The sequence below is a fragment of the Gekko japonicus genome, unplaced genomic scaffold (assembly GCF_001447785.1).
Source record: "Gekko japonicus isolate JY-2015 unplaced genomic scaffold, Gekko_japonicus_V1.1 scaffold2937, whole genome shotgun sequence".
NCBI lineage: Eukaryota > Metazoa > Chordata > Lepidosauria > Squamata > Gekkonidae > Gekko > Gekko japonicus.
In genome coordinates this window covers 14234-38423 of record NW_015176065.1, presented here as the reverse complement: position 1 = coordinate 38423, position 24190 = coordinate 14234, and the positions used below count along the sequence as shown (strand labels likewise).

Sequence of the window (24190 nt, the reverse complement as noted above, 5' to 3'; positions counted from 1 at the left end):
TTATATTTGGATTTATATCCCACCCTACCCCGAAGGCTCAGGGCGGCTGACACGGGCACCATGTGCCAAGGTTACAACAATAAACACATAATTGAAAAACAATAAATTACAATAAAATACAGTAACAAATTTGCAATACAGATTTAACCAAGATGGGTGGATCTTAACCTCCATAGCAGCTCCCTGAGATCTTATCATCCAATCCGTGCCCAGGCACCTCGCTCCCCCCATAGGGACCAAACAATCATGATGGTAATACGACAGTGCACAGGAGGCAGAGGTGGAATAGTGGTGGCGGCGGCTCCTACTTAAAGGCCTGGCGGGAGAGCTCCGTCTTGCAGGCCCTGCGGAACTGAGAAAGGTCCCGCAGGGCCCGGATCTCTTCCGGGAGCTCCTTCCACCAGGTAGGAGCCGCCACCGAAAATGCCCTGGTCCTGGTCATGACCTGCAAGGTCCCTTCCAGCTCTAACATTCTATGATTCTATAAATAACAAGAGTCCAGTAGCACCTTATCTGAAGAAGTGAGCCGTGACTCACGAAAGCTCCTCCCCTGCCGCATATTTTGTTAGTCTTTAAGGTGCTGCTGGACTCTTGCTCTTTTCTACTGTGTGATTAAACAGAATGTGTTTCATTACGTGTTTGAACAAAGTGCCTCGAAGAACTGGATCCAGGGCCCATTCAAGCCCTTTGCTCTTCATCTCACTTGTCTGTTCCCGATGGCTGAAGAGCACGTAGAATACAGAAATCTGCAGCGTGTAGAAATTAATGGCATGAAGAACTGACACTGCTCAAAGGAGATACACGGTGATTGGCTGTCTTTCCAGATTCTCTCCCCCCAGACATCTTCTATGCTTGTTTTAACAAGCCGGTTTCTAATAACTGTGAAGTAATGTTTGGAAATGCATATGCGTGTGCAATGTCAAGCTTGAGTGTGATTTTTGCAAAGCCTCGGGGAACCTCTCAACCTGACCATGCTATGTTGTACGCCTTGTGCCAGTTAAAGAAATGCATGGGGCCTCGTTTGTTTTAGCGTGTACATTTCTCACTGAGACTCCAGGTGGATTCCAGAATATGAAACGATGGCAGTCAGGCATGATATGGCAAACCATAAACCGTGCAACCGGTCTCCGATTACAGAGATAGAAAACAGTGCAAACAACAAATTGTATATTTTGTGCTGCCTGGTGGAGAATTCTAGAATAGAGGCATGGTGTTTGTAGAGAAAGGGCCGCCGTGGCTCAAGTGGTTAAGACGCCAAACTGCAGACCAGAAGGTCTGTACCTCGCCAGTTCGAGACCCGAGTGCCGCATGACGGAGTGAGCTCCCGTCTCTGGCCCCAGCTCCTGCCAACTGAGCAGTTTGAAAGCAAGAAATTGCAAGTAGATAAATAGGTACCGCTTTGGTGGGAAGGTAACGGCGTTCCGTGCTTCTCGGCGTCTAGTCATGCTGGCCACATGGCCATGGGAAACGTCTTCGGACAGTGCTGGCTCTTTGGCTTGGAAACGGAGATGAGCACCGCATCCCTAGAGTCGGATTCGACTGGCTTTCGAGGAAGGGAAACCTTTACCTTAGAGAAACGGCAGTAAATGTAGTAAAAGCTGGGAATAATCTGGAGTTCGCTGGGAAAAGAAAGGGTTTCTTCTGAATTCTGTTCCTGTGTGAGAGAATTCTTGTTACCATACTGTCCAGCCCACCGCAAGATCTTCCTCCCAAACCCTGCCAGAGGTGTAGTAGGTGGTATCTGCAGGCAGAACTTCCTTCTGACTTGCACCCCGCCTTCTGTCTGCCCTGGGCACCAAACCTGTACTTTTGTCCTTTTGTTGTTGTTGTTGTCAAGTCACAACCAGCTTATGGAGTCCCCATGAGGTTCATTTATTTATTTTTTTATTAGATTTTTACCCCGCCCTCCCAGCAAGGCCGGCTCAGGGCGGCTTACACACGCGATATAAAACAATGCAATATAATAATACAATATACAATATAAAATCCACTAATACGCAAATTTAAAACCATAAATACAAGAACATATTAAAGTGCTAGTATTTGATTCCTCGGCGTACAGTCGGCTTCTTAATCTTCTTCAGATGTCCAAGGCGATCGGGTCGGGCTGTGATTGGGGGACCCAGGGGGTCGGGTTCGCTCTGTCAGATATTCGTGGCGGCGGCGGCTCCAAAGTCCCGGTGGAAGAGCTCCGTTTTACAGCCCCCCCGGAACTGTAACAGGTCCCACAGGGCCGTGATCTCCTCCGGGAGCTCATTCCACCAGAGTGGAGCCGCCACCGAGAAAGCCCTGGCCCTGGTTGTCACTAGCCTGGCCTCCTTGATATTCGGGAGGTCCAGCCGATTCTCCGATCGCAGCACTCTCTGGGGGACATATGGGGAAAGGCGGTCCCTCAGGTATACAGGCAAGAGACATTCAGAGGTGGTTGCCTGCCTTGGCATAGCAACCCTGGACTTCCTTGGTGGCCTCCCATCCAAGTACTAGCTAGGGCCAGCCCTGCTTAGCAGCCAAGAGAGTTGCTGTATTTATGGCCTGTGTCTTAGCCGACTGTCATTTTATTTTTTGTGTGGTTTTTTTTTTATTTTATTTTTCATATGTGCATCTGCATGTGTGTGTGTTTGAGTGTGCGTGCACCTGGAAGTCATAGCAACCTCTGGTGACTGACCCCTACTGGGGGGCCCTGGAGGATATTCAGAGAGGCGGTTGAATAAAGCCTGCCCCCCACCTCCCACCTCTGGTATTCCAAGGAGGTCTCCCATCCAAGTACTTGTCGCAGTTGACCCTGCTTCGCTTCCGGGATCTGACGAGATCGGGCTTGCCCGGGCTATCCGCTTCGGGGCAGCTGACTGCCGTTTTAGACTTACGACTGAGATGGTTTAGCTGATGTTTTATGCTGCGGAAGACTTTCTGTGTTGCTTTACGATGATGTCTTGCCTCTAATGGGTATGTTAATAATTTTAACACTGGTTGTTGTTTTTTTCATATTGATTTAAAACATTTAAATTTTTTGAATTGTTTTACCCTCTGAGTTATGTCGAGCAGGTCTCTGGAGAGTTGGCCTGTGTGTTTTCTTTTTTTTGCTCCTCAATGGGGAATTTTTATTGCATTTTTTATTAAAACTACAAACCATAACAGAAATAAGGGAGGGGACTACATTTAGGGGGATAAAGAAAAGATACCCACTACTGACTAAAAACCCAAGAGAGGAGATCTTCTAATCAGCTTGAATAAACATCTAGTCTTAATCATAATAATCTCATTACAAACTGAGTCACATATTCTCTTAACTTTTCCCACATCTTAAATTTAACTGATATAAGGAAATACCCCAAAGCATCTCAATTCAAAATTTTTCAAAGGCACAATTCAGAGTCCTTCAGCCTTCACTTCTTCTTGTCCAGTCTCTTCCGCAACTTATAAGGACTTTTAGGAGCTGCTACCCCTTTCTCTGACAGAGAGTCCTCTCTGGAAGAACCCGAGTCCAGCTCGCCACTGGACTTGCTGTCCCCTTCTTTTTCTTCCTCCTCTGGCCCTCCCAGCTGGACTCTTAAAAATTATCTCGCTTTCAGAAGAGTCAATCTTTTATTTTTTGTCCTTAATTTTGAAGGTGACGCCTTCTGGAATTAGCCATCTATATCCAATTGAATTTGTTTGAAGAAAAAGAACAAGGTCTTTATATTTCTTTCACCGTTGTCTTATTTCAAATGGAATATCCTTCAGTACTCTGATACTCTCCCCAGCTCTCAGGGGTGTTCCAGATACTGCTTTCAGGATTGCATCCCTTACATGCCTCTTTGAGAATCTTAGGACAATTCTAAATGAATGACAGGGAAAGAAGGCTTTGTCAGGAGAGGCAGCTCAAAGCCCAGCTTTAGCCTGTTAAGACTTTCCTGCCATCCTCGTAATCCTGTATCTCACGGATTCCTTGGTCTCTGTTGGCCTCTCTGTCCAAACTATGGCCATTCTTGGTTTCTGCACACGTGATAGGTGGGGAGCTGGCTGACCCTGGAAGCTGCAGGTTCAGGGACTTAGCACCACATCAGCAGATCCGGGATGGGGGTGCTGGTCTGCCAGACGAGTTAACTGGATAATGTGTTTGGTGTCGTGGATAAGTGTGCGGACTCTAATCTAGGAGAACTGGGTTTGATTCCCCATTCCTCCACTCGCACCTGGCTGGATGACCTTGGGCAGGCCGTAGTTCTGATAAGAGCTGTCCTTGAAAAAGAGCAGTTTCTGTCAGAGCTCTCTCCGCCCCGCCTACCTCACAGGGTGTCTGTTGCGGGGAGGGGAAGGGAAAGGAGTTTGTAAGCCGCTCTGAAACTCCTTTGGGTAATGAACGGCGGAGTATAAATCCAATCTCCTCCTCCTCTTCTTCTTCCTCTTCTTCCTCTCCTCCTCCTCCTCTTCTTCCTCCTCCTCCTCCTCTTCTTCCTCTCCTCCTCCTCCTCCTCCTCCTCTTCTTCTTGTCTCTGACTGAGCTTTCTCTCTTGAGGGGAGGAGGACACTCCTTTCCTCCCAAGGTGACCGGCTTACTGAAAGTCCCAGGGATAGATGCTCCTGTGGCTAGCTTAGCATCAGGGGGCGGCTCTTCTGAAAGAGGGGGAGGGCACCCTTAAAGACCCTGACGAACGGAAAAGCGACTGAGCTCTCCACAGAGCCCACGAGGCCATTGCCTTCTCCACTGAAGCGTCTGCTGCCACCTCCCTGGTGGCAAGCGACTCATACACGTGGCTTCCCACGTTGTCCCACGAATACCCAGATTTACATCAGCGCCTGTCAAATCACATGTACGATCTGGAGAAGGCAGCAGCCGTCGTGTCTGAGGCTAGCCTGGACACGGTCAGGTTCTCACCAATGAGAAATTAGAATAGCGGTGCTTATTATTGAACTGATTTCTTTCTTCCCCTTACGTGACAAGACTTTTGCTGCTGCTAAAGAAAATTTTACTTAATTCTGCTCACCGAGGTTGGATTCCCCTGCTGATATCTGGGGTGTCTGCTTGTCCACACTGTACTCTTAAATGGGGCTCTTTCTTCCTATAGGATTCGGACGTGGCAGAGGAAGAGGAATGGGGAGGTTTTCAGCCCAAGCCATGGGGTAGGTCTGTTTTCTTGCCGGGTGAACTCGAGGGGGATCCAATGAAACTGGTGGGCAGTCAGTTCAGGACGGACAAAAGGAAATGCCACTTTACACAGAGAGTGATTACAATGTGGAATTCGCTGCCAGAGGATGTCGTGATGGCCACAGGAAGAAACAGCTTTAAAGGGGGATTAGATAGATTCATGGAGGGATAGGTCAGTGGCTACCAGCCATGATGACTGAGGGGAACCTCCACATTCAGAGGCTCTGAATCTCAGAGCCACGTGTCAACATCAGGGGCCTCCTGCCTCTCTGCCCTGCTGTTGGCCCTCCAGAGGAACTGGTTGGCCGCTGTGTGAGACAGGATGCTGGACTGGATGGACCATTGGTCTGCTCCAGCAGCAGGGCTCTTCTGATGTTCTTATACTGGATGAGATGCACGTTTGATTTAAAAAATGTCTCTCCTTGTTTGGGCATCAACTTCTTCAGATACAGTACTAGGCCTCTGAATCCCAGAACCATCAGGGAAGGCCTCAGCCTCTATGCCCTGTTGTTGGCCGTCCTGAGGAACTGGGGGCGGGGGTTGGGGAGTTGGAAAAACCCATGCTGTGAGCAGTGTTCCCTCTAAGCTGAGTTAGTGTGAGCTAGCTCACAGTTTTTTAGCCTCCGGCTCACACATTTTTGTTCTGGCTCAGGAAGGATGTCTCCAGAGCAAACTAACTTATGCAGTAGCCAAAGTGCTCACTCACAACTTTAATGCCAGTAGCTCACAAAGTAGAATTTTTGCTCACAAGACTCCACAGCTTAGAGGGAACATTGGCTGTGAGCAATGTTCCCTCTAAGCTGTGGAGTCTTGTGAGCAAAAATTCTACTTTGTGAGCTACTGGCATTAAAGTTGTGAGCTGGTGATTTGGCTACTGCATAAATTAGTTTGCTCTGGAGCCATCCTTCCTGAGCTAAGGCAAAAATCTGTGAGCTGGAGGCTAAAAAACTGTGAACTAGCTCACACTAACTCAGCTTAGAGGGAACACTGGCTGTGGGTGCTGCAGAGCAGAGCACGAGTTGATGCCCTGTAATATTTCATAATTAGGGTATTTTCCTGATCCATAAAAGATGCCACTGTGCACGGTCTCTAGAAGGAAGCTTGGGGTCTGTTGGGCATTCATGGGAAGGCAGTTCAGAAGTGTCACAAAACTTTTCATAGCGCCCTGGATCATTGCATCCAGTGGAGAGTAGATCCCATAAGAAATCTGAATGGTTCATAGGCGTGACTGACAGGTTATTGCGTCGTCGTCAGCACCCAAATACGAAATACAGTTTAATGTGGTTTTTGAGAAACGAGGTAATGGTTTTTAAAGTATTTCCTCTGAATGCAAAAACTGTCCTGGTTCTTAACATCCTAGGACCATAATATTCCCACGGGTGACCAACCTAAGAAGTTGGTCGGTCAAATGCAAGAAGCCGATTTACAGTGAGGCCTCCTGATTTGCTATCTGCGGCAGTCATGGCGGTGGGTGGGGACTTCTGGAGCCATTTTTATACGGTGGAAACTGAACTGGCAGTAGTGATGTGGTGTTAACGTTAGCGGTGAATGCCGCCAGCATTAAAATAAACCTAACGTGGGCTCTGGGTGGGATACAGAATTAAAAAGACTGCCTAAGCTCATTCACCACAACTGTACTCCAGTCGAAGCCTTCTGAAATTACATCCCCAGCGGTGCTTGCTCTGTGGTGCCGTCCGGCCATCAAATTAATTGCACGTGTCCTTATTCTCGTGCAAGTTAACATGTGCCCAACTTTGGCTTGATTCGCCTCCCCCCCCAAAGACAGACGCTGCAATATGAGGACTGTCAGGCTAGAAGGCAGGTTTTTATAGGCCATTTTCTTTTTATAGAAGCATAATAACTAGCTGAATTAGGGACTTGTCTCGCTGATATATCCTCCCCTGACTTCTGCATGCAGTGGGATCAGGCGGTGGCATCTGATTCACGTGGTTTGTCACAGTGCGTAGAAGGTGGGAGTCAGTTCCGTGGCTGTTCAGAAGCAGAATTGCCTTTTGCTGAATATCCCATCCCACGCTCCCTGTTGAGCAGCGGAGAGCTCACATTTAAAGAACTCTGAGATCTCCCACTCAGTTTGGTGACCATGAAGAAGGCCGTGGCTCAGTGGCAGAGCATCACTTGGCATGCAGACGGTCCCAGGGTCAATCCCCTGTAGAGATGTGAAGGTCTGGGGAATAAACGTTTTTTCCTCGTTTTTTTTCCTGAAGCCTTTTTTGGGTTTTTTTGTGAAAAATTGGAAAAATTGAAAAAAGAAAAGAAAAAAATTGATTATGGAACATTTTATTTTAACATGACAAATAAAATATCTTAAGACCAGGTGTTCAAATATTTTCCAAATCATTTCTAAAAAAATATGTATGGTAGATTGATCTAATTTCTGTGCACTGAGGACAAGCAAGTCCTAGGTTACAAACTGAACTCTCCAATGCAAGAAGACGATACAGTTCTTCCTTTAGGAGGGGCTATTGTCACAAGAAAAGAAAAAGGTTTCCGTTTTGTTTTTGCATGTGGGTGGGTATTCTGTTTGTAATAATTGTTTAGATACACGATATTTTTAATAGGCTAGTTGTGAAAATTTCATGCCAAGCAAAAATGTCCATAGTCATATTTGATGTTCCTAAAGTAACAGCAGGGCTATTTTTGGGCAGGAACACACAGGAACGGAGTTCCGGCTGGCTCCCAAGTTGACCACGCCCAGCAGGAACTCATTAGCATAATAGGCTACACCCAACAGCAGAAACTCATTAGGATTGGCTACATTAGGGGTGTGTGGCCTAACATGCAAAGGAGTTCCTGCTGCAAAAAAAGGCCCTGGGTTTTGACAACAAACAAGGTAAACAGAATAAGAAGCAAAAGGTGGGTGTGGCTGGATAACCACACTTCTGGTAACATGGGGGTGCGGCCTAAGGTGCTAATGAGCTGTGCTGTCAGGGGTGTGGCCCAATAGACTAATGAGTTCCTGCTGTTGGGTGTGGCCTATTATGCTAATGAGTTCCTGCTGGGCTTTTTCTACAAAAAGAGCCCTGAAGAATGACTGTCAATCTGGGGGGGAAAAGAAGTGCTAATGTAGCATTTTTTTCAATTTTTCCGAAAATTTCCGCCGCCTCCCCCCTTGAAAAAACTGGAAAAAATACGGGGTTTTTTCCTGAGCTTCAAAATGTCCAGAAATTTTACATCTCTAATCCCCGGCTCCTCCAGTTAAAAGGATCAGGCAGGAGATGATGTGAGAGAGCTCTTCCTGAGACCCTGGAGAGCCTCTGCCCACTGTGAAAGAGTCCAAGGGTCTGATTCAGTAGAAGGCCTCTTCATGCCATGCCCCCGATGACCTCATTGTGAGCCGAGGAGAGGGAAGGGAGTGGGCTTCACTCGTTTTACTTCATTTCCACAGTGCAGTCTACAAAGCGTGTAATAATGCCTGTGTAATACGCAGCTCAAAAACACATTCGCATAGCGAGAGCCAAACGAACAGCAGAAAACAGCTAACAGATGTGAACAGTTACAGGGAGAAGCTTCGAGGGTCATGTAAAACGTAATAAAAGTTATTTTAAAAAAATTAAAAAGAGGCCGGTTGTGTCTTAGCTGTTAGATCGTTGGACTAGAAACCTGGGAGGTGCAGGTTCCAGTCCCCGTCCTGCCGTGGAACTCACTGAGTGACCTTGGCCGGTTGTTACCTCTCCGACCGACGTACCAGACAGAGTTGTTATGGGAGGAAGATGCAGTGTGTGTTACCCTGAGGCCTGTAGCCATGGGGGGGCACTTTTGGGGGGCGGTGCCCCCCATGGAAGCCCCCAGCCCCCCCAGGAAGATGCCAGACGCACCCCCCAGTGCACCGTGGCCTCAGTGGCTCTTCTTGGTCCTTCCTGCTCGGCTGCAGCAGGGAGAGCCGACGTGGTGGCTGGGCTGTGAGGTGCAGCGAGGTGCCAGGGTGGGCCCTGCTCCGGGACCTCAGTGCAACTCAGCCAGCCCAGCCACCTCACTACTGCTGGGAGAGCCAGCAGGAGGAAGCATCAGGATGCCTCTTTCTGCTTGCCGTCCGCTGTCCTGCCACCTGCCTCCTCCTCCAGCTCTCCTCCTCCCTGCTGAGGTGTCATGACACCTTGTTCTGCTCACCTCTCACTGCCCACCTGCCTGCCTTCTCCTTGGCTCTCTTTCTCCCTCTCTGGGCAGAGATGGAGAAGGAGAGTCACTGCCGGTTGACATCACTAGTGACATCACCATGTCGAGGGCATGACCCCCCCTGCCCCCCCCCCGGGCAAAAATTTCCTGGCTACGGGGCTGACCATGGAGCTGGAAGGGACCCTAAGGGTTATGTAGTCCAACCCCCTGCACAATGCAGGAGATTCACAGCTACTGCCCCCCCCCTCCCAGCGACCCTTGCTCCGTGCCCAGATTGATCTTCAGTAAAGTGTCCACCTTTGGATGCCACCACCAAACCTGTTTCTGCTAACGTCATTGGGAAAGATTTCTTATGTTGACGGCAGTGCTCCCTCTAAGGTGTGGAGTCTTGTGAGCAAAAATTCTACTTTATGAGCTGCTGGCTTTAAAGTTGTGAGCAAGCCATTTGGCTCCTGCATAAATTAGTTTGCTCTGGAGCCCTCCTTCCTGAGCGGAGACGAAAATGTGCGAGCCAGAGGCTAAAAAACTGTGAGCTAGCTCACACTAACTCAGCTTAGAGGGAACAGTGGTTGTGGGTAAGCAAGAGTGTTCAAAATGGGACTTCCTGGTTATATAGGTTGACATGATTTGGAAGAGTGAGAGTCCTCAGTTCAGTCTCCGGCACCTCCCGGTTCAAAAATTTCAGAGGTAACAAAGCTGGAAAAGATCTCTGGCTGAACAAATAGCACTAGGTGACATGACTGGATATATACGTATTTTTGTTCAGGTTTTTTCCATGTATATTTCTGACTTTCTCAACTCTCTTGACCTGTAGGACATTTAACCCTGCCGATTATACGGAATCTCCTGCCACAGATGGCTTTGGAACAAAACAGGAGTCTTGGGAGGCTGGGCAGAGCGATGCTAATGATTGCACAGGTAATTGGGACCCCACCAAAAAAAGTCTAGATTTAGATGTGTGCCAGAGGTTGTTGCTGGCATAAGTGCTGCTCTGTGTGGTGGTGTAATATTCATGTAATATTTGTTAGCAGATTGCCCGGATTTGTTAGTACACCCTATTGGAGTGGGTTTGGCTGCTGTTGTAAGTAGGTGGACCAACCTAAGAGCATCAAATCATGATGTCCCCAATTGTCGTGTAGCAGACGCAGGCAGGCAAGTCAGACACGTTCAGGTGCTCACACAGCGTCCAGAATTCAGTCCCAGAAGTCCACAAGCCAAAAGCACACAAGCCAGAGGGTCGTTACCAGAAGAGGTGAAGCAGAGAAACGTAGTCAGGAGGTCCAAGGGTCCTCCACAAGCCAGAGAGTCACAAAGTCAAAAGTCTGAAGCCGGTCCAAGGTCGCACGAAGAAAACAGAGTGTGGCGTTGTGGTCACAGAGTCCAGCAGAATGACTTGTTGCTTCCACAATATACACGCTCTCAGCCCAGGGTTTTATAGGCATTTCCTAACAAGCCCTTGTTAGCAGCCAGCTGCTTGAGAGTCCTGCTGCAACTTCTCCAGGTTGTCATCAGCAAGCGGCTGGCGACGGGCCAGGAGGTGAGCACTCTGCCTCCTTGCTTGCAGCTCCCTTCTAAGCTTCTGTCTCCGGTGCTCAAAGGGTGGAGGAGAGTCTGGTGGACTGGTCTGAATCACTTGAGTCTCACTTGCTGTATCCGGACAGTGGCTTTGGATCAGCTGTTGGTGGTGAGTCTTGGTCAGTCTGCAGCTCCTCAGCCACTTTGCTGGCTTCTGCTGACTCGGAGCCAGCCATGCGTGGCTCCCCTTCTCCTGAGGAGTCCTCCTCCCCTGAGGACTTCATGTGGAACTCAGGCTGACCCACGACACCAGTTTAGGGTGTGTGTAGGCAATACAGTGGCTCCTAGGCATAGTTGTGTAGACTTTGCAGAGGTGGAAATTTTGGTTGGATACTTTTTTTACCTTGTTACATCTATAGTTGACCTCCACTCACCACAAAATCTTGCATAAACAGTAAAAGGCTTTAGCTTGTGTGACACTGGTATGTGTACCTCTCTCACCAGCCACCATTTTTGCTTGAAGTTCAGTTTGTATGTAGCTTCTTCCTCTCTGCCCAGGGACTTGGAAACTGCTTGTACAGTGGGAGAGGTAAACCTCCACTAGATGTCCAAATAGACCCTGACTTTTCGGAGGCTGTTGTTTCCATTCATTCATTTATTTTATTCTGATCCAAGATCAGACAACGTAAAGGCCCAAGCTAAACACGAATAAAAGTTGCAGCGGACTTATGCTGACCCAGTATGGCTTTCAAGGCAAGAGCCAGTCACAGGTCATTGCCTGCCTCTGCGTAGCAACCCTGGGCTTCCTTGGTGGTCTCCCATCCAAGTAATAACCAGGGCCAACCCTGCTTAGCTTCCAAAATCTGACGAGATTGGGCTAGCCTGCATCATCCAGGCCAGGACAAAATTCTAGTAATGCAAGGCAGTTAATAAAAGGATTGAAGCATCTGCTTCCTTAGCCAGAGTACAAAATTTTGCCAGCCTAAGAGTGATTTTGTTAAGGCGGGGGTCCCCAGCGTGGTGCTCAGGGCGCTATAGCACCCACCAAGTGTTTTGAGAAAGCGGGTGGTGCCGAGTGGGGTCCTTCCCAGCAGGGCTTTCAGTTGCCCTGTTGAGATCTGACTGGCTGCACAGATTAAACTAACCTTTCAGAGACAGCTGCCACTGCAGTGTTGGTTTTATTCTCTCTGACTCCTCATTCCCGGTGTCTGTGTTTGGCGCCGCCTCCCATGTGGCCATTTTGTGGTTGCACCTGTTGCCCTGTGTCAAGATTCTAAAGGTGCCCACAGAGAAGAGGTTGGGGCCCCCCGTATTACGGCAATCTGCGTGTAGAGTGGATATAGATCAGATCTGCCCGGAAACTTAGATAAAGGTAAAGGTTTCCCTTGCTCAAAAGCTAGTCAAATCCGACTCTAGGGGGCAGTGCTCATCTCCGTTTCTGAGCCGAAGAGCCAACGCTGCCCGAAGACGTTTTCCGTGGTCATGTGGCCAGCATGACTAAATGCCAAGGCACACAGAACGCTGTTACCTTCCCACCGAAGCGGTACCTATTTATCTACTTGCAATTTCTTGCTTTCGAACTGCTAGGTTGGCAGGAGCTGGGGCCAGAGACAGGAGCTCACTCTATCACAGCACTCGGGTTTTGAACTGCCAAGCTACCGACCTTCCGGTCTGCAACTCAGTGTGTTAACCTCTGAGCCACCGCAGCCCCCGGAAGTTTAGATAAAATAGGGTTAACATACAGGGACCGAATATCCTTATAAAATGACCAGCGAAGTAACACTTGTTCAACTTCAGGTTGTTCTGAAGGCCGGAGCAAAATATGGTCCTGACCATAAAAACACCACTGTCCCTTTGGAGTAGATGGCAGTATTAATTAATGTAATTAGAAAATGTATGTGGCACCTCTACAGAGACCTATTTGAGGCAGCTTACAACTGAGATGATAAAACAAAGAGGGCTTTGTTTTCCTCAGTGGATAAATATTTGAGTAACTGGATCCTTTTTTAACTCACTGAAAACATTTCAGTTTGATAGTTCGTGTCTTATGGTTGGCTCTTGATGGCTGAAACTGTGGCCAAGAAGCAGACTGATGTCTTGGAGCTCCATCCTAGCTCTCTCTCCAGTAGAGGTGGCCGGATAATTCTTAATGTGTCAAGGGAGAGGTCCAGCACAGGTTCCTGTGGTCTGATCGCTTGCCTGTGTTCTGTCTGTCATTGCTACAGGAGCATGGAAGAACTCAGTAGAGGAATGGACAGCCGAAGACTGGAATGAAGATGTAAGTTCAGATTTGTTGAGTAGTGTGGCGTCCTTGCTTATAGGGGAAACGGTTTTACCTTTAAACACTCTCTGAATACATACACATGGTAGTTTTGTGCTGCCACCAGGAATTAAAAATTTCAAATCTCTCTTTTGGTAGTATGACCTAGAGTCTGGGCACTTCAGAGGACTATGTGGCCCTGAGGAAGGACTGTACTGATTTCTGGGATAAGTTTAACCAAAAATTGATTTAATTAATAAAAGAACAAAATAGGTTTCTGGTTATTTTGAACAGTTGCTGAAGAAAGGAACTTGTAAATATAACTGGCAAAGCTTAGTGTTACAAACAGTCTCTCAACCTCCAAACTCCACTCTGACTGGCTTATACACTCAGTATACTCTCTCTCTCTCATATAAACAAAGAGACTCTATATATATAGAGTCTCTTTGTTTTATTCACACTAAATAGAATCAACTCTCTTAGACACACAGACTAAACTGTTGGTCTTATTCACACAGAATTGGACTCAAAATTCCATAGTCACACAGATTATGTTCTCTTTTCAAACTTTACACACAGAATCACTTCAAAACTCTTCCATACTTGTCTCTCGTCATAAACACACACACTGAATCCTGTCAAACACCCCTCCTACCACACTCTCAGTCAGCAGCCTATCACAATGCACTTGTCTCCCTCTATCATTCTTCTCATTTTACTGCATTCAAAGTAAACATTCAAAAGAACACACAAACCAAAACATGGTGGTTTTCCCACCACAGAGAACAATGGAGAGGATGGGGGCAACCTGTTTGGGGGCCGGTAGAATTAGACCCCCTGGTCCAATGTTCTTGAAACCTGGTGAGTATCTTGGGGAAAGGCTCCAGCAGCTTCCCTGCGAGTTCGGAGCCTCTCCCTCAAACCCCCTCCCTTCCAGCCCCCGGAATATACCCTATGTTTTCGCCATTGACTTCAATGGTCCATAGGATATAATGGGGGCGAAATTCACATTCGGAGGGCCAAAAGACTCCTGAATCCGCTTCTACTGCCAACATTTACATGCGGGAGTCTTTCTGCTGGCCGAATCCAAATTGGGCCAAATTTGTTTTTTTTGCACACCCCTAGCCACAAAGTTTAGATGGAACTCTCAGGCTGGGGCAAGTGATGCTCTGTCTTCTTGGTGCTTTGGGGGGGGGGGTCAACAGTGGGAGGGCTTCTGGAGTACTGGCCCCACTGGTGGACCCTCTGATGGCTCCTGGTATCTTTGGCCACTGTGTGACACAGAGTGTTGGACTGGATGGGCAATTGGCCTGATCCAACACTGGCTTCTCTTATGTTCTTACTTGCAGGGACGACTTAGGCCCTGGTTTGCTTTTTCATCAGATGTTTTGGCTCCGTGATAGAGCCTCTGCTTGGCATGCAGAAGGCCCCAGGTTCAATCCCAAGTACCTCCAGTTAACTTGACCTGGGTGGCAAGTGATGTGAAAGAAGTCTCTACCTGAGACCCTGGGGAGCCCAACTGCCAGTCGGAGTAGGCAAAACTGACCTTGATATGGATCAGGGCTCTGACTCAGTATCTGCAGCTTTATGTGATTCTTGCTCTGTGGGGGCTGAGCATAGGAACACAACTCTCACAAAACAGCTGGCAAATGCAGTTCGTCTGCAGTTTGTTTCGAGCAGCTCGCTGCATGCCGGTGAAGGGTTTTTTGCGACTGCTCTTGTTGGAAGTGCCGTGGTTGAGCTCTCCCAGGCAGCTACGGAGAAACGGATTAAATTGCTTCCCAGAAGTGGTCTCCATGTAACAAAAAACGTTTCAGCTGCTCAGCCCATCATGTGGCCTGACGAACGCCACAGTCCATAGTGTCAGTTTGAGCAGCAAGGGACAGTTCAGTCTGTGGATTGGCTTGTTAGCCGGTGTCCTTTTGGGTTAAAGCCCATTCCTGCTTTTCCTTATTTTGGGGGGTGGCTTTAATTCTCTCAACAGGGGCATGAAAAGCCCCATGAGTACCACAGAAGTCCAGTGGCACCTTTCAAGCCTAAAAAAAAATAATAATAATCCAAAACGCAAGCTTACGTGAATGAAATTATTTTTTTCAATCTTTCAATTGCCCCTGGACTCCCATTTTTACTTTTGCTGTGACAGATTAGCACAGTTTAACTGGAATCACCACCTCGATATTAAATACTTTAAAAAATCACTTGCCTTTATCTGATTTTCCGTATTCTGATTCATGAGAAACTCATTAAATATTGACAGATACACAGAAATATACATTTATTTATTCATCACAACGTAATTTTTTTAAAAAAAACAAAAAACAACAGATATTGGCCATGGCGATAGCCTCAGTTAAGAAACAATTTGCACAACAGACAACCAACGATGACCGTTATTGACCCTGACCATACCCGTTTCGACCCACTGGCCTTCCTCATTGGCCAAGCAAATGGTATTACAGTATGGATCCTGACATTACAGCGCAACAATCATTTCTTATAAATAGGCCAAGGTGAAATGTCTTATAAATAGACCAAGATTATTGTTTGCTTCTTAAGGCAAAGATATTAGCAAGAGGCCTCGTTCTTGATAGTTTTGCTGCCATTTTCAGGAACACTTCCCTATAGTCATGATTCAGTTGTGTACCTATGGTTTGGTGCAGTGGTTAAGTGCGTGGACTCTAATCTGGGAGAACCGGGTTTGATTCCTCACTCCTCCTCTTGCACCTGGCTGGATGACCTTGGGCGAGCCATAGTTCTGATAAGAGCTGTTCTTGAAAAAGTGCAGTTTCTGTCAAGAGTTCTCTCAGCCCCACCCACCTCACAGGGTGTTCTGTTGTGCGGAGGGGAAGGGAAAGGAGTTTGTAAGCTGCTCTGAGACACCTTTGGGTAGTGGTGGGGTATAAATCCAATCTCTTCTCTCCTCTTCTTCTGCCTTTCTCGCTTGGTCCGAAAAATCCGATGCAGCCAGGAGCCAGTAGTGATGTAACAGTCATTGGGCCGACGGGCTGATTCAATAGAAGGCAGCTTCATCTGTGTTAAGGTGTCTGTCTCGATATAAAGCAACTGCATTCATATGCAACCATCAAGTGTAGGACCGACGTGCCTTTCCCTTTGTCTCTGGCATTCTGCTCTTCCTTCTTTCCTGTTCCTTGCTGTACCTCAGAGCAGCTTGCATGTGGTTACCAGCAATGTTCCCTGTAAGCTGTGGAGACTTGTGAGCAAAAATTCTACTTTGTGAGCTACTGGCATTAAAGTTCTGAGCGAGCAATTTGGCTACTGCATTAAGTCAGTGTGCTCTGGAGCCCTCCTTCCTGAGCTGAGAAAAAAATCTGTGAGCCAGAGGCTAAAAAACTGTGAGCTAGCTCACACTAACTCAGCTTAGAGGAAACACTGGTTACCAGGTATTCGCCCAACCAAGCCATGCCCAGGGGCAGCTCTCTTTCCGAAACGGTAAGTCGATTAACTACCAGGTTTGAGCAGCTGCTTTATATAACTTTCCTGCAAGACAATGAAGAAGAAGATATTCACTACCCAAAGGTGTCTCAGAGCGGCTTACAAACTCCTTTCCCCTCCCCTTCCCACAACAGACACCCTGTGAGGTAGGTGGGGCCGAGAGAACTCTTGACAGAAACGGCTCTTTTTCAAGAACAGCTGTGCCAGAGTTATGGCTTGCCCAAGGTCATCCAGCCAGGTGCAAGTGGAGGAGTGGGGGAATCAAACCCAGTTCTCCCAGATTAGAGTCTGTGCACTTAACCACTACACCAAACGGGCTCTCTTTCATATTGCTTCATTCCTCTGGACAAATATTTGATCTGACTCAGCCTGGGAGCTTTTAGCATCACTCCTGAATAGTCACTTCCCCTGAAAAGTTTCCGTAGTGAGGCATACGCACGAAGCTGCCTTCTACTGAGCCAAACTATCGGCCCATCAAGGTCAGTATTGTCTACTCAGACGGGCGGCTGCTCTCCAGGGTCTCAGGCAGAGGACTTTCACATCACCTGATATCTGATCCTTTTCACTGGAGATGCCAGGGATTGAACCCGGGGCCTTCTGCATGCCAAGCAGTTGCTCTTCCACTGAGCCACGACTCTTCCCCAGTTCACGTTGTTCTTTTCTGTCTCCTCCAATCTCAGCTTTCAGAAACAAAGGTCTTCACTGCTTCGACTGTTCCAGCTGAGAACCATGTGGCACCTGGCCAAAGGTATGTCTTCCATTTTTCCTGCTTTTCCGCTTTGGAGAAGCTAATCCCACAACCTGATTCAGTAGGCTCAAGTACTGCAATTGTTCCCTCTTAGAGAATCCTGTAATCGAATCCTGTAATCATTTTTGGAAATGTGTTGCATTAAAAAAGACCCTTTCCCCATAACAGACTAAGCCAGGATAATGCAGAAGAGCTCCAGGCATGTAATTACGTGAGCTCTTATTGTAAGGCCCCCGTGGGTTTCCCTTTAAATGTTTTGGTTCCCTTTAAGTGGTTTGAAAGCCAGGCCATAAATCCCAGGGGGCGGGGGTTGGGATATGCAAATGATAGCCAGACCACTTCTTTGTATGGAGTGATTAAAATGTGGAATTCGCTACCAGAGGATGTAGTGATGGCTACAGGAGCAGACGGTTTCATGTAGGGTAGGTCTATCTATGGCTACTAGCCAGGGCGAGTTAAGGGAACCTCCATCTCCAGTGGCACTAAACCTCTAAATCCCAGAGCCGGGAGGAAGGCCTCAGCTTCTATGAATGACTTGTTGGACCTCCAGAGGAACTGGTTGGCCCCTGTGTGAGAGAGGATGAGCAGTCGGGTTAGAACAGATTGCTGAGCAGTCGGGTTAGAACCGATAAAAGGAAGTCCTTCACCCTATGGCCACTATTTTTTTTTAGTGCCTTCACCCCAGTCTGAGTGTTGTGGGGTTTTCTTCAGAGGCCCTTCTTGATGTGGAGCAGATGAGCATGGGAGACGTGGTCTTTTCCGTGGTGGCGCTCTGGTTCTGGAAGGCCTTCCCCAGAGGCACTGGCCCACGCTCATCCTTCTTGTCTCTTACACACCACGTTGCAACTGTTTAAGAACATAAGAACCTAAGAGAAGCCAATGTCGGATCAGACCAATGGCCCATCCAGCCCAACGCTCTGTGTCACACAGTGGCCAAAAACACCAGGTGCCCTCAGGAGGTCCAGCAGTGGGGCCAGGACACTAGAATCCCTCCCACTGTTGCCCCCCCCCAAGCACTAAGAATACAGAGCATCCCTTGCCCCAGACTGGGAGTTCCTATCTATACCTTGTGGCTAATAGCCACTGAGGGACCTCTGCTCTATATGTTTATCTAATTCCCTCTTATAAGAACATAAGAGCAGCCAATGTTGGATCAGGCCAGTGGCCCATCCAGTCCAACACTCTGTCACACAGTGGACAATAACACCAGGCGCCATCAGGAGGTCCACCAGCAGGGCCAGAACTCCATAAGCCCTCCCACTGTGCCCTTCAAGCACAAAGAATACAGGGCATCACTTGCCCCAGACGGAGTATTCCATCTATATCTTGTGGCTAAGACCCACTGATGGACCTCTGCTGCATGGTTACCCATGTTTCATTCTCCTGAGTTTGTTACGGAGAATATATTTTTTCTTATCTCAGTGGTTATGATTTATTTGTTAGCCAGCTTGCAAATTTCCCTTGTGTTTAACAGGTAGGATGCCTCATCAGTATTTGTGCTCCCAGTTCCCAAGACTCGTCACCCCTAATCCAGCCTCTGTCCTGGAGTGCCGTGCCAAATAACCAGATGTTTTTTGTGGGGGCTGTGCCGAAAGTGCTGTTCGTTCTGCCAAATGGAGCTGGGGCCCTGCAGCTCTGTAGCACTTTTCGGATCTCTTTGGCGCAGCCTAATCCGAAGACTTTTCAGCCCCGGCAGCCACAAGGACGGTCTCGTGCTTTTCATACTTTTGGAAGGCAGCCATTTTCCATGTCAGTCCTGTGGCTTGGCACTTGGAGACCTTGCCCGAGCGGCCGTGGAACTTTCGTTACATGCTGAAATTACGCAAATCTAAATCTCTACCTCCCTCATGTTTTCCTGACTGGGCCTTCGTCCCACAATGAACTGCCTGCATCTCTTTAGTTGGCGGGTTTCCTCTTGAGCTAGATAAGGTGGGAGCATCTAACTACAGGCTTCGTTAAGTATGGGAGGATTAAAAAAAAAAAACCCAACAAATTAAATACTGTGGAGCAGACACCTGACAGGGATGCTTTAAGTGTTAAGATTTCCTGTTATGGCATTGGGTTGATCTATGATATTTTGAGTCCCTTTGAAGTCTGATTATCTCAGTGGTAGAGCATCGGCTTGGCATGCAGAAGGTCCCATGTTGAGTTCCTGGCATCTCCAGTTAAAGGATTTGGCAGTAGGCGATGTGGAAGACCGTGGAGGACTGCCGCTAGTCCGAGTGGACGGTACTGACCTCGATGGCCCAGTGGTCCGATTCAGTATAAGGCAGCTTCATATATCCGTGTAAGAATTAAGACCGTCAAATCCCTCCGGGTTGCCTGGAAACTGTTTACAACCATACTAATCGAGGCCCGAATAGAAGGAACATCTCAAATTAGAAAAGGTACCGCTGAGTCTAAAAAGATGCCTGTGTGGTTAAAAGGATGCCAGTGTGGCTAATGAACCGAGTCAAGGAAGCCATAACAAGCTGCAGGGAGGGGCTGTGGCTCAGTAGCGGAGCTTCTGCCAGGCACACAGGAGGTCCCAGGTTTGATCCCGGGCACCTCCAGATAAAAGGGTCAGACTGCAGGTGATGTGAAAGAGAGAGGGAAGCCGAGGGAGGAAGTCGCGGGCGGGCGTCGAGACTCTGGAGAAGTGCTGCCAGTCTGTACGGACCATACTGACCTCGAGGGACTGGTGCTCCGATTCAGTGTCAGGGAGCTTCAGGTGTCCATTTCACGTCTCAGCGGCCCTTTGCTTTTTGCTCTTGCAGCATAGATCTGGTGGCGCTGCTTCAAAAGCCCGGGACTTCCAGCCAAGAAACAGAGGCCAACTCCTTCGACCCCGCGCAGCAGCAAGGCTTTGGGCAAGCGCTCGTGTTTACGAATTCCCAGCACAACCCTCCGATGGCCTTAGGAGCTGGCAACACCGGTGCTGCTAACTCCTTTCCTCCACAGAGCCTGGTAAAGTCGCTCTTTTTGGCTCGTTAAAAGTGCCGAGTACTTTTACGGTTTGATCGATGATTTCCTTCATTGGGGGGGGGAAATAGGTGGATTCTGCAATATGCTGTCACATTGGGAGAAGTCCTGTACTCCACGCAGAAAGTCCTGGGTCCAGTCCCTCGCAGCTTCCATTTCTTAAAAGGATCTCGGGCAGCGGATGTTGGGGAAAGACCTTTCTGTGCTTGGAGGTCCTGGAGAGCCGCTGTCAGGCAGAAGAGGCAGTATCGCGCCAGACAGACCTGCGTATATAACGCTGGCACCGATTGGTTGTGAGGATAGCCTTCTTTCTGCATCCCCATCATGCCATTGCGTGCATGTACTAGGGTTGCCAACCTCCAGGTGAGACCTGGAGACCTCCCACCCTGGCAACTGATCTCCAGACGGCCGGTTCCCCCTGGAGAAGATGCCCTTTTTGGAGCATGGACTCCGTGGCCTCGCATGATGCTGAGGTTCCTCCCCGGGCTCCAGCCCCCCAATCTCCCAACCCAGACAGGGTTGCCACTTTCTAGAAAGTCAGGAAAATGAAAATTGGTCAGGGTAAGTCAGGGAAGTTGGTCTGAAGTCAGGGAAGTTGTGATTAAAATGTATTCAAGCCCGTGGGTCTTTGACCTGCCTGCTGCGAGAGCCTGATCTGTTCTTGTGGCAACTGGAATAGAGAAGGAGCAGAACACAAGTAGAACTCAGTGATGCCCTTTCCCAACCACTTTAGGTAGAACGTTTATATAATGTTTAGTGTACCTTTAAAGCAGTAACAAAAATGTTCTGTCATTTGTTAGCATTCAGAGTTTACTAGAATTGAAATTTGTATCTTGATGTAATTTTTGGTGCAGTTGCAAAACAGACGTTGCTGCAGTTAATGATGAAAGAAAAGCTGACATTAAATCTCTTTGACTAATATTTTTGCAGTTGAGACTTGTGTAGTTGTAGAGTGGAACCTTACCTTGCATGAATGCAATACGAGTCCCAGTGTCCCCTCTAAGATGAGTTAGTGTGAGCCAGCTCAGTTTTTTTAGCCTCCGGCTCACACATTCTTGTCTCAGCTCAGGGAGGATGGCTCTGGAGCAAACTAATTTATGCAGTAGCCAAACCGCTTGCTCACAGCTTTCATGCCAGTAGCTCACAAAGTAGAATTTTTGCTCACAAGACTCCACAGCTTAGAGGGAGCATTGACCTATTCATTTTTAAACTTGTGGTTATATTTGAATGGTGGTCAGGGAAATTGACAAATGTTGGTCAGGGAAAGTCAGGGAAATGAAAAATAAAATTCTAGTAGCAGCCCTGCCAGAGCTTGCAACCCTAATGTCCCCCCCCAAAAAAAAAATATGATGGGTATGTAGAAGCAAGGTAGTCCTTGCAAAGGTTAACCCTCTGTGGTTGCGGTTTTGCTCGTTAGAACTCCCCCCCTTTTTTTGCTTCCTACCTTGTTCCTCGTCAGCTGCTCATCTGGTCTATTTATATTTGATTGTCGAGAGAGGAGCCGATAATGCTCTCTGCATAGTAATCAACAAGCGTTGTTCATCAAGCACAGAGCCTTTCTGGACCGGAAGACTGTGATGTGGTATTCTTTCCAAGCACATATCTGATTGCTGCGTGTGGAAATCAATGACTTCTGAGTCTTCCGGCCTCACAGAGACCAGCTTGCTTGTCAGAACGAGTCCCAAGTTCCACGGTCCCCTCCTGTCATTACGTGCCTCGGACCGGTGATACACGTGGCAGTGGACAGAGTAACAGGCCAAACGGCCAGGCTCCTGCCCCTCAGGAAATTTGCAATCCAGATGTTTGCAGCCTAAAAGACGAGAGAAGAGGGAAGGCCCCCATGCAAATGTTTGACCGTAAGCTTAGGTTTTTGAGTGGGTAAAGATTGAGGTATTAAGCTAGAAAAAAGTGAAGACCCTCTGCCTTCGGGTAGGAAAAAGGCCATGAGGCTTGTAATGTCAGCGGGGACCATGGTCAGCCAACAGCCCTTGTACATTTCTTCTGATCGCTTTGCTGTCAGAAGAGCCTCTTTGGGGACGACCCATGGCTCAGTGGTAGAGCCTCTGCCTGAGACGCAGAAGGTCCCAGGTTCAATCCCCACTATCTCCACTAGTTGAAAGGACCAGGCAGCAGGAGATGTGAAAGATCTTTGCCTGAGACCCTGGAGAGCTGCCGCCAGTCTGAGCGGACAGTGCTGACCCTGATGGACCAAGGGTCTGATTCAGCATAAGGCAGACTCATGTGTCTGTATGTCTCTTGCCACTGGAGGACTTCTCATGCCAGTAAATGAGTCGGCCTTATCATGTAGTGGTGGGCAATGCTCCCTCTAAGCTGTGGAGTCCTGTGAGCAGAAATTCTACTCTCTGAGCTACTGGCATAAAAGTTGTGGGCCCCTTGCCAGGGTTTGGCTACTGCATAAATCAGTTTGCTCTGGAGCCCCATCCTTCCTGAGCGAAGACAAAAATGTGTGAGCCGGAGGCTAAAACACTGTGAGCTAGCTCACGCTAACTCATCTTAGAGGGAACACTGGTGGTGGGCAATGCTCCCTCTAAGCTGTGGAGTCCTGTGAGCAGAAATTCTACTTTGTGAGCTACTGGCCTTAAAGCTGTGAGCGAGCCATTTGGCTACTGCATAAATCAGTTTGCTCTGGAGCCCCATCCTTCCTGAGCTAGGACAAAAACGTGTGAGCCAGAGGCTAAAAAAAACCTGTGGGCTAGCGCACACTAGCTCAGCTTAGCGGGAACACTGGTGGTGGGAACAACCCTGTGGCTCCCAAGTCCCCCCCCCCCACTTGCTATTCTCCCTCGCCCGCTTCAAATGAAAACCTCGACAACAAACACTTTTAAAAAGTGCCGTTCTTAACAAGAAGGTTGCGCCCCCCCCCCAACTTGCTATTCTCCCTCCCCGCTTCAAATGAAAACCTCGACAACAAACACTTTTAAAAAGTGCCGTTCTTAACAAGAAGGTTGCGGAGGAGGCAAGCTGGGACTGAGTCACAAGGCGTCCTTTTCCTTCCTTCCTCAGACCACCTCCTGAGTCGCTAATCTGTCTGCGTGGTGGGGTGATGGCGGCAGATGGGAGCGCCATTCACCTGGCCTCACGCGATTCCTAGCAGACAGAAGGACTGACTCAGTCCCCGCGTGGCAGGAGATGCAGGGGGCCCAGGTGGTCACACGGCAATGAGAACCCTCCACAAAGACATGCATGCTCATCTGAAATTCTCTCCAGTGGTGGGAGGTGGGGCGAGGTGGGATCAACCCCTACCTGGTTTTGGTCATTATGAGCAGTGTTCCCTCTAAGCTGAGTTGGTGTGAGCCAGCTCCACAGTTTTTTAGCCTTCGGGTCACACATTTTTGTCTTGGCTCAGGAAGGAGAGCTCCAGAGCGAACCAGTGTTCCCTCTAAGCTGAGTTAGTGTGAGCCAGCTCACAGTTTTTTAGCCTCCGGCTCACACATTTTTGTCTTGGCTCAGGAAGGAGGGCTCCAGAGTAAACCAGTGTTCCCTCTAAGCTGAGTTAGTGTGAGCCAGCTCACAGTTTTTTAGCCTCCGGCTCACACATTTTTGTCTTGGCTCAGGAAAGAGGGCTCCAGAGCAAACCAGTGTTCCCTCTAAGCTGAGTTAGTGTGAGCCAGCTCCACAGTTTTTTAGCCTCCGGCTCACACATTTTTCTCTTGGCTCAGGAAAGAGGGCTCCAGAGCAAACCAGTGTTCCCTCTAAGCTGAGTTAGTGTGAGCCAGCTCACAGTTTTTTAGCCTCCGGCTCACACATTTTTGTCTTGGCTCAGGAAAGAGGGCTCCAGAGCAAACCAGTGTTCCCTCTAAGCTGAGTTAGTGTGAGCCAGCTCCACAGTTTTTTAGCCTCCGGCTCACACATTTTTCTCTTGGCTCAGGAAGGAGGGCTCCAGAGCAATGTTCCCTCTAAGCTGAGTTAGTGTGAGCCAGCTCCACAGTTTTTTAGCCTCCGGCTCACACATTTTTGTCTCGGCTCAGGAAGGAGG

General features: G+C 48.4%; 1 protein-coding gene across 1 annotated transcript in view; it reads left to right on the top strand.

Annotated features, from left to right (window-relative positions):
- LOC107123461 (ubiquitin-associated protein 2-like) overlaps positions 1-24190 on the top strand; it is a gene marked incomplete at its 3' end in the record, with an annotated part of 102659 nt that overhangs the window by 65439 nt on the left and 13030 nt on the right. The window contains exons 7-12 of the mRNA XM_015426711.1: positions 5043-5097; positions 10071-10174; positions 12997-13049; positions 17165-17232; positions 19989-20178; positions 21977-22049. Of these exons, the coding sequence (XP_015282197.1) occupies positions 5043-5097; positions 10071-10174; positions 12997-13049; positions 17165-17232; positions 19989-20178; positions 21977-22049 (543 nt within the window). The remainder of the gene's footprint in view (positions 1-5042; positions 5098-10070; positions 10175-12996; positions 13050-17164; positions 17233-19988; positions 20179-21976; positions 22050-24190) is intronic.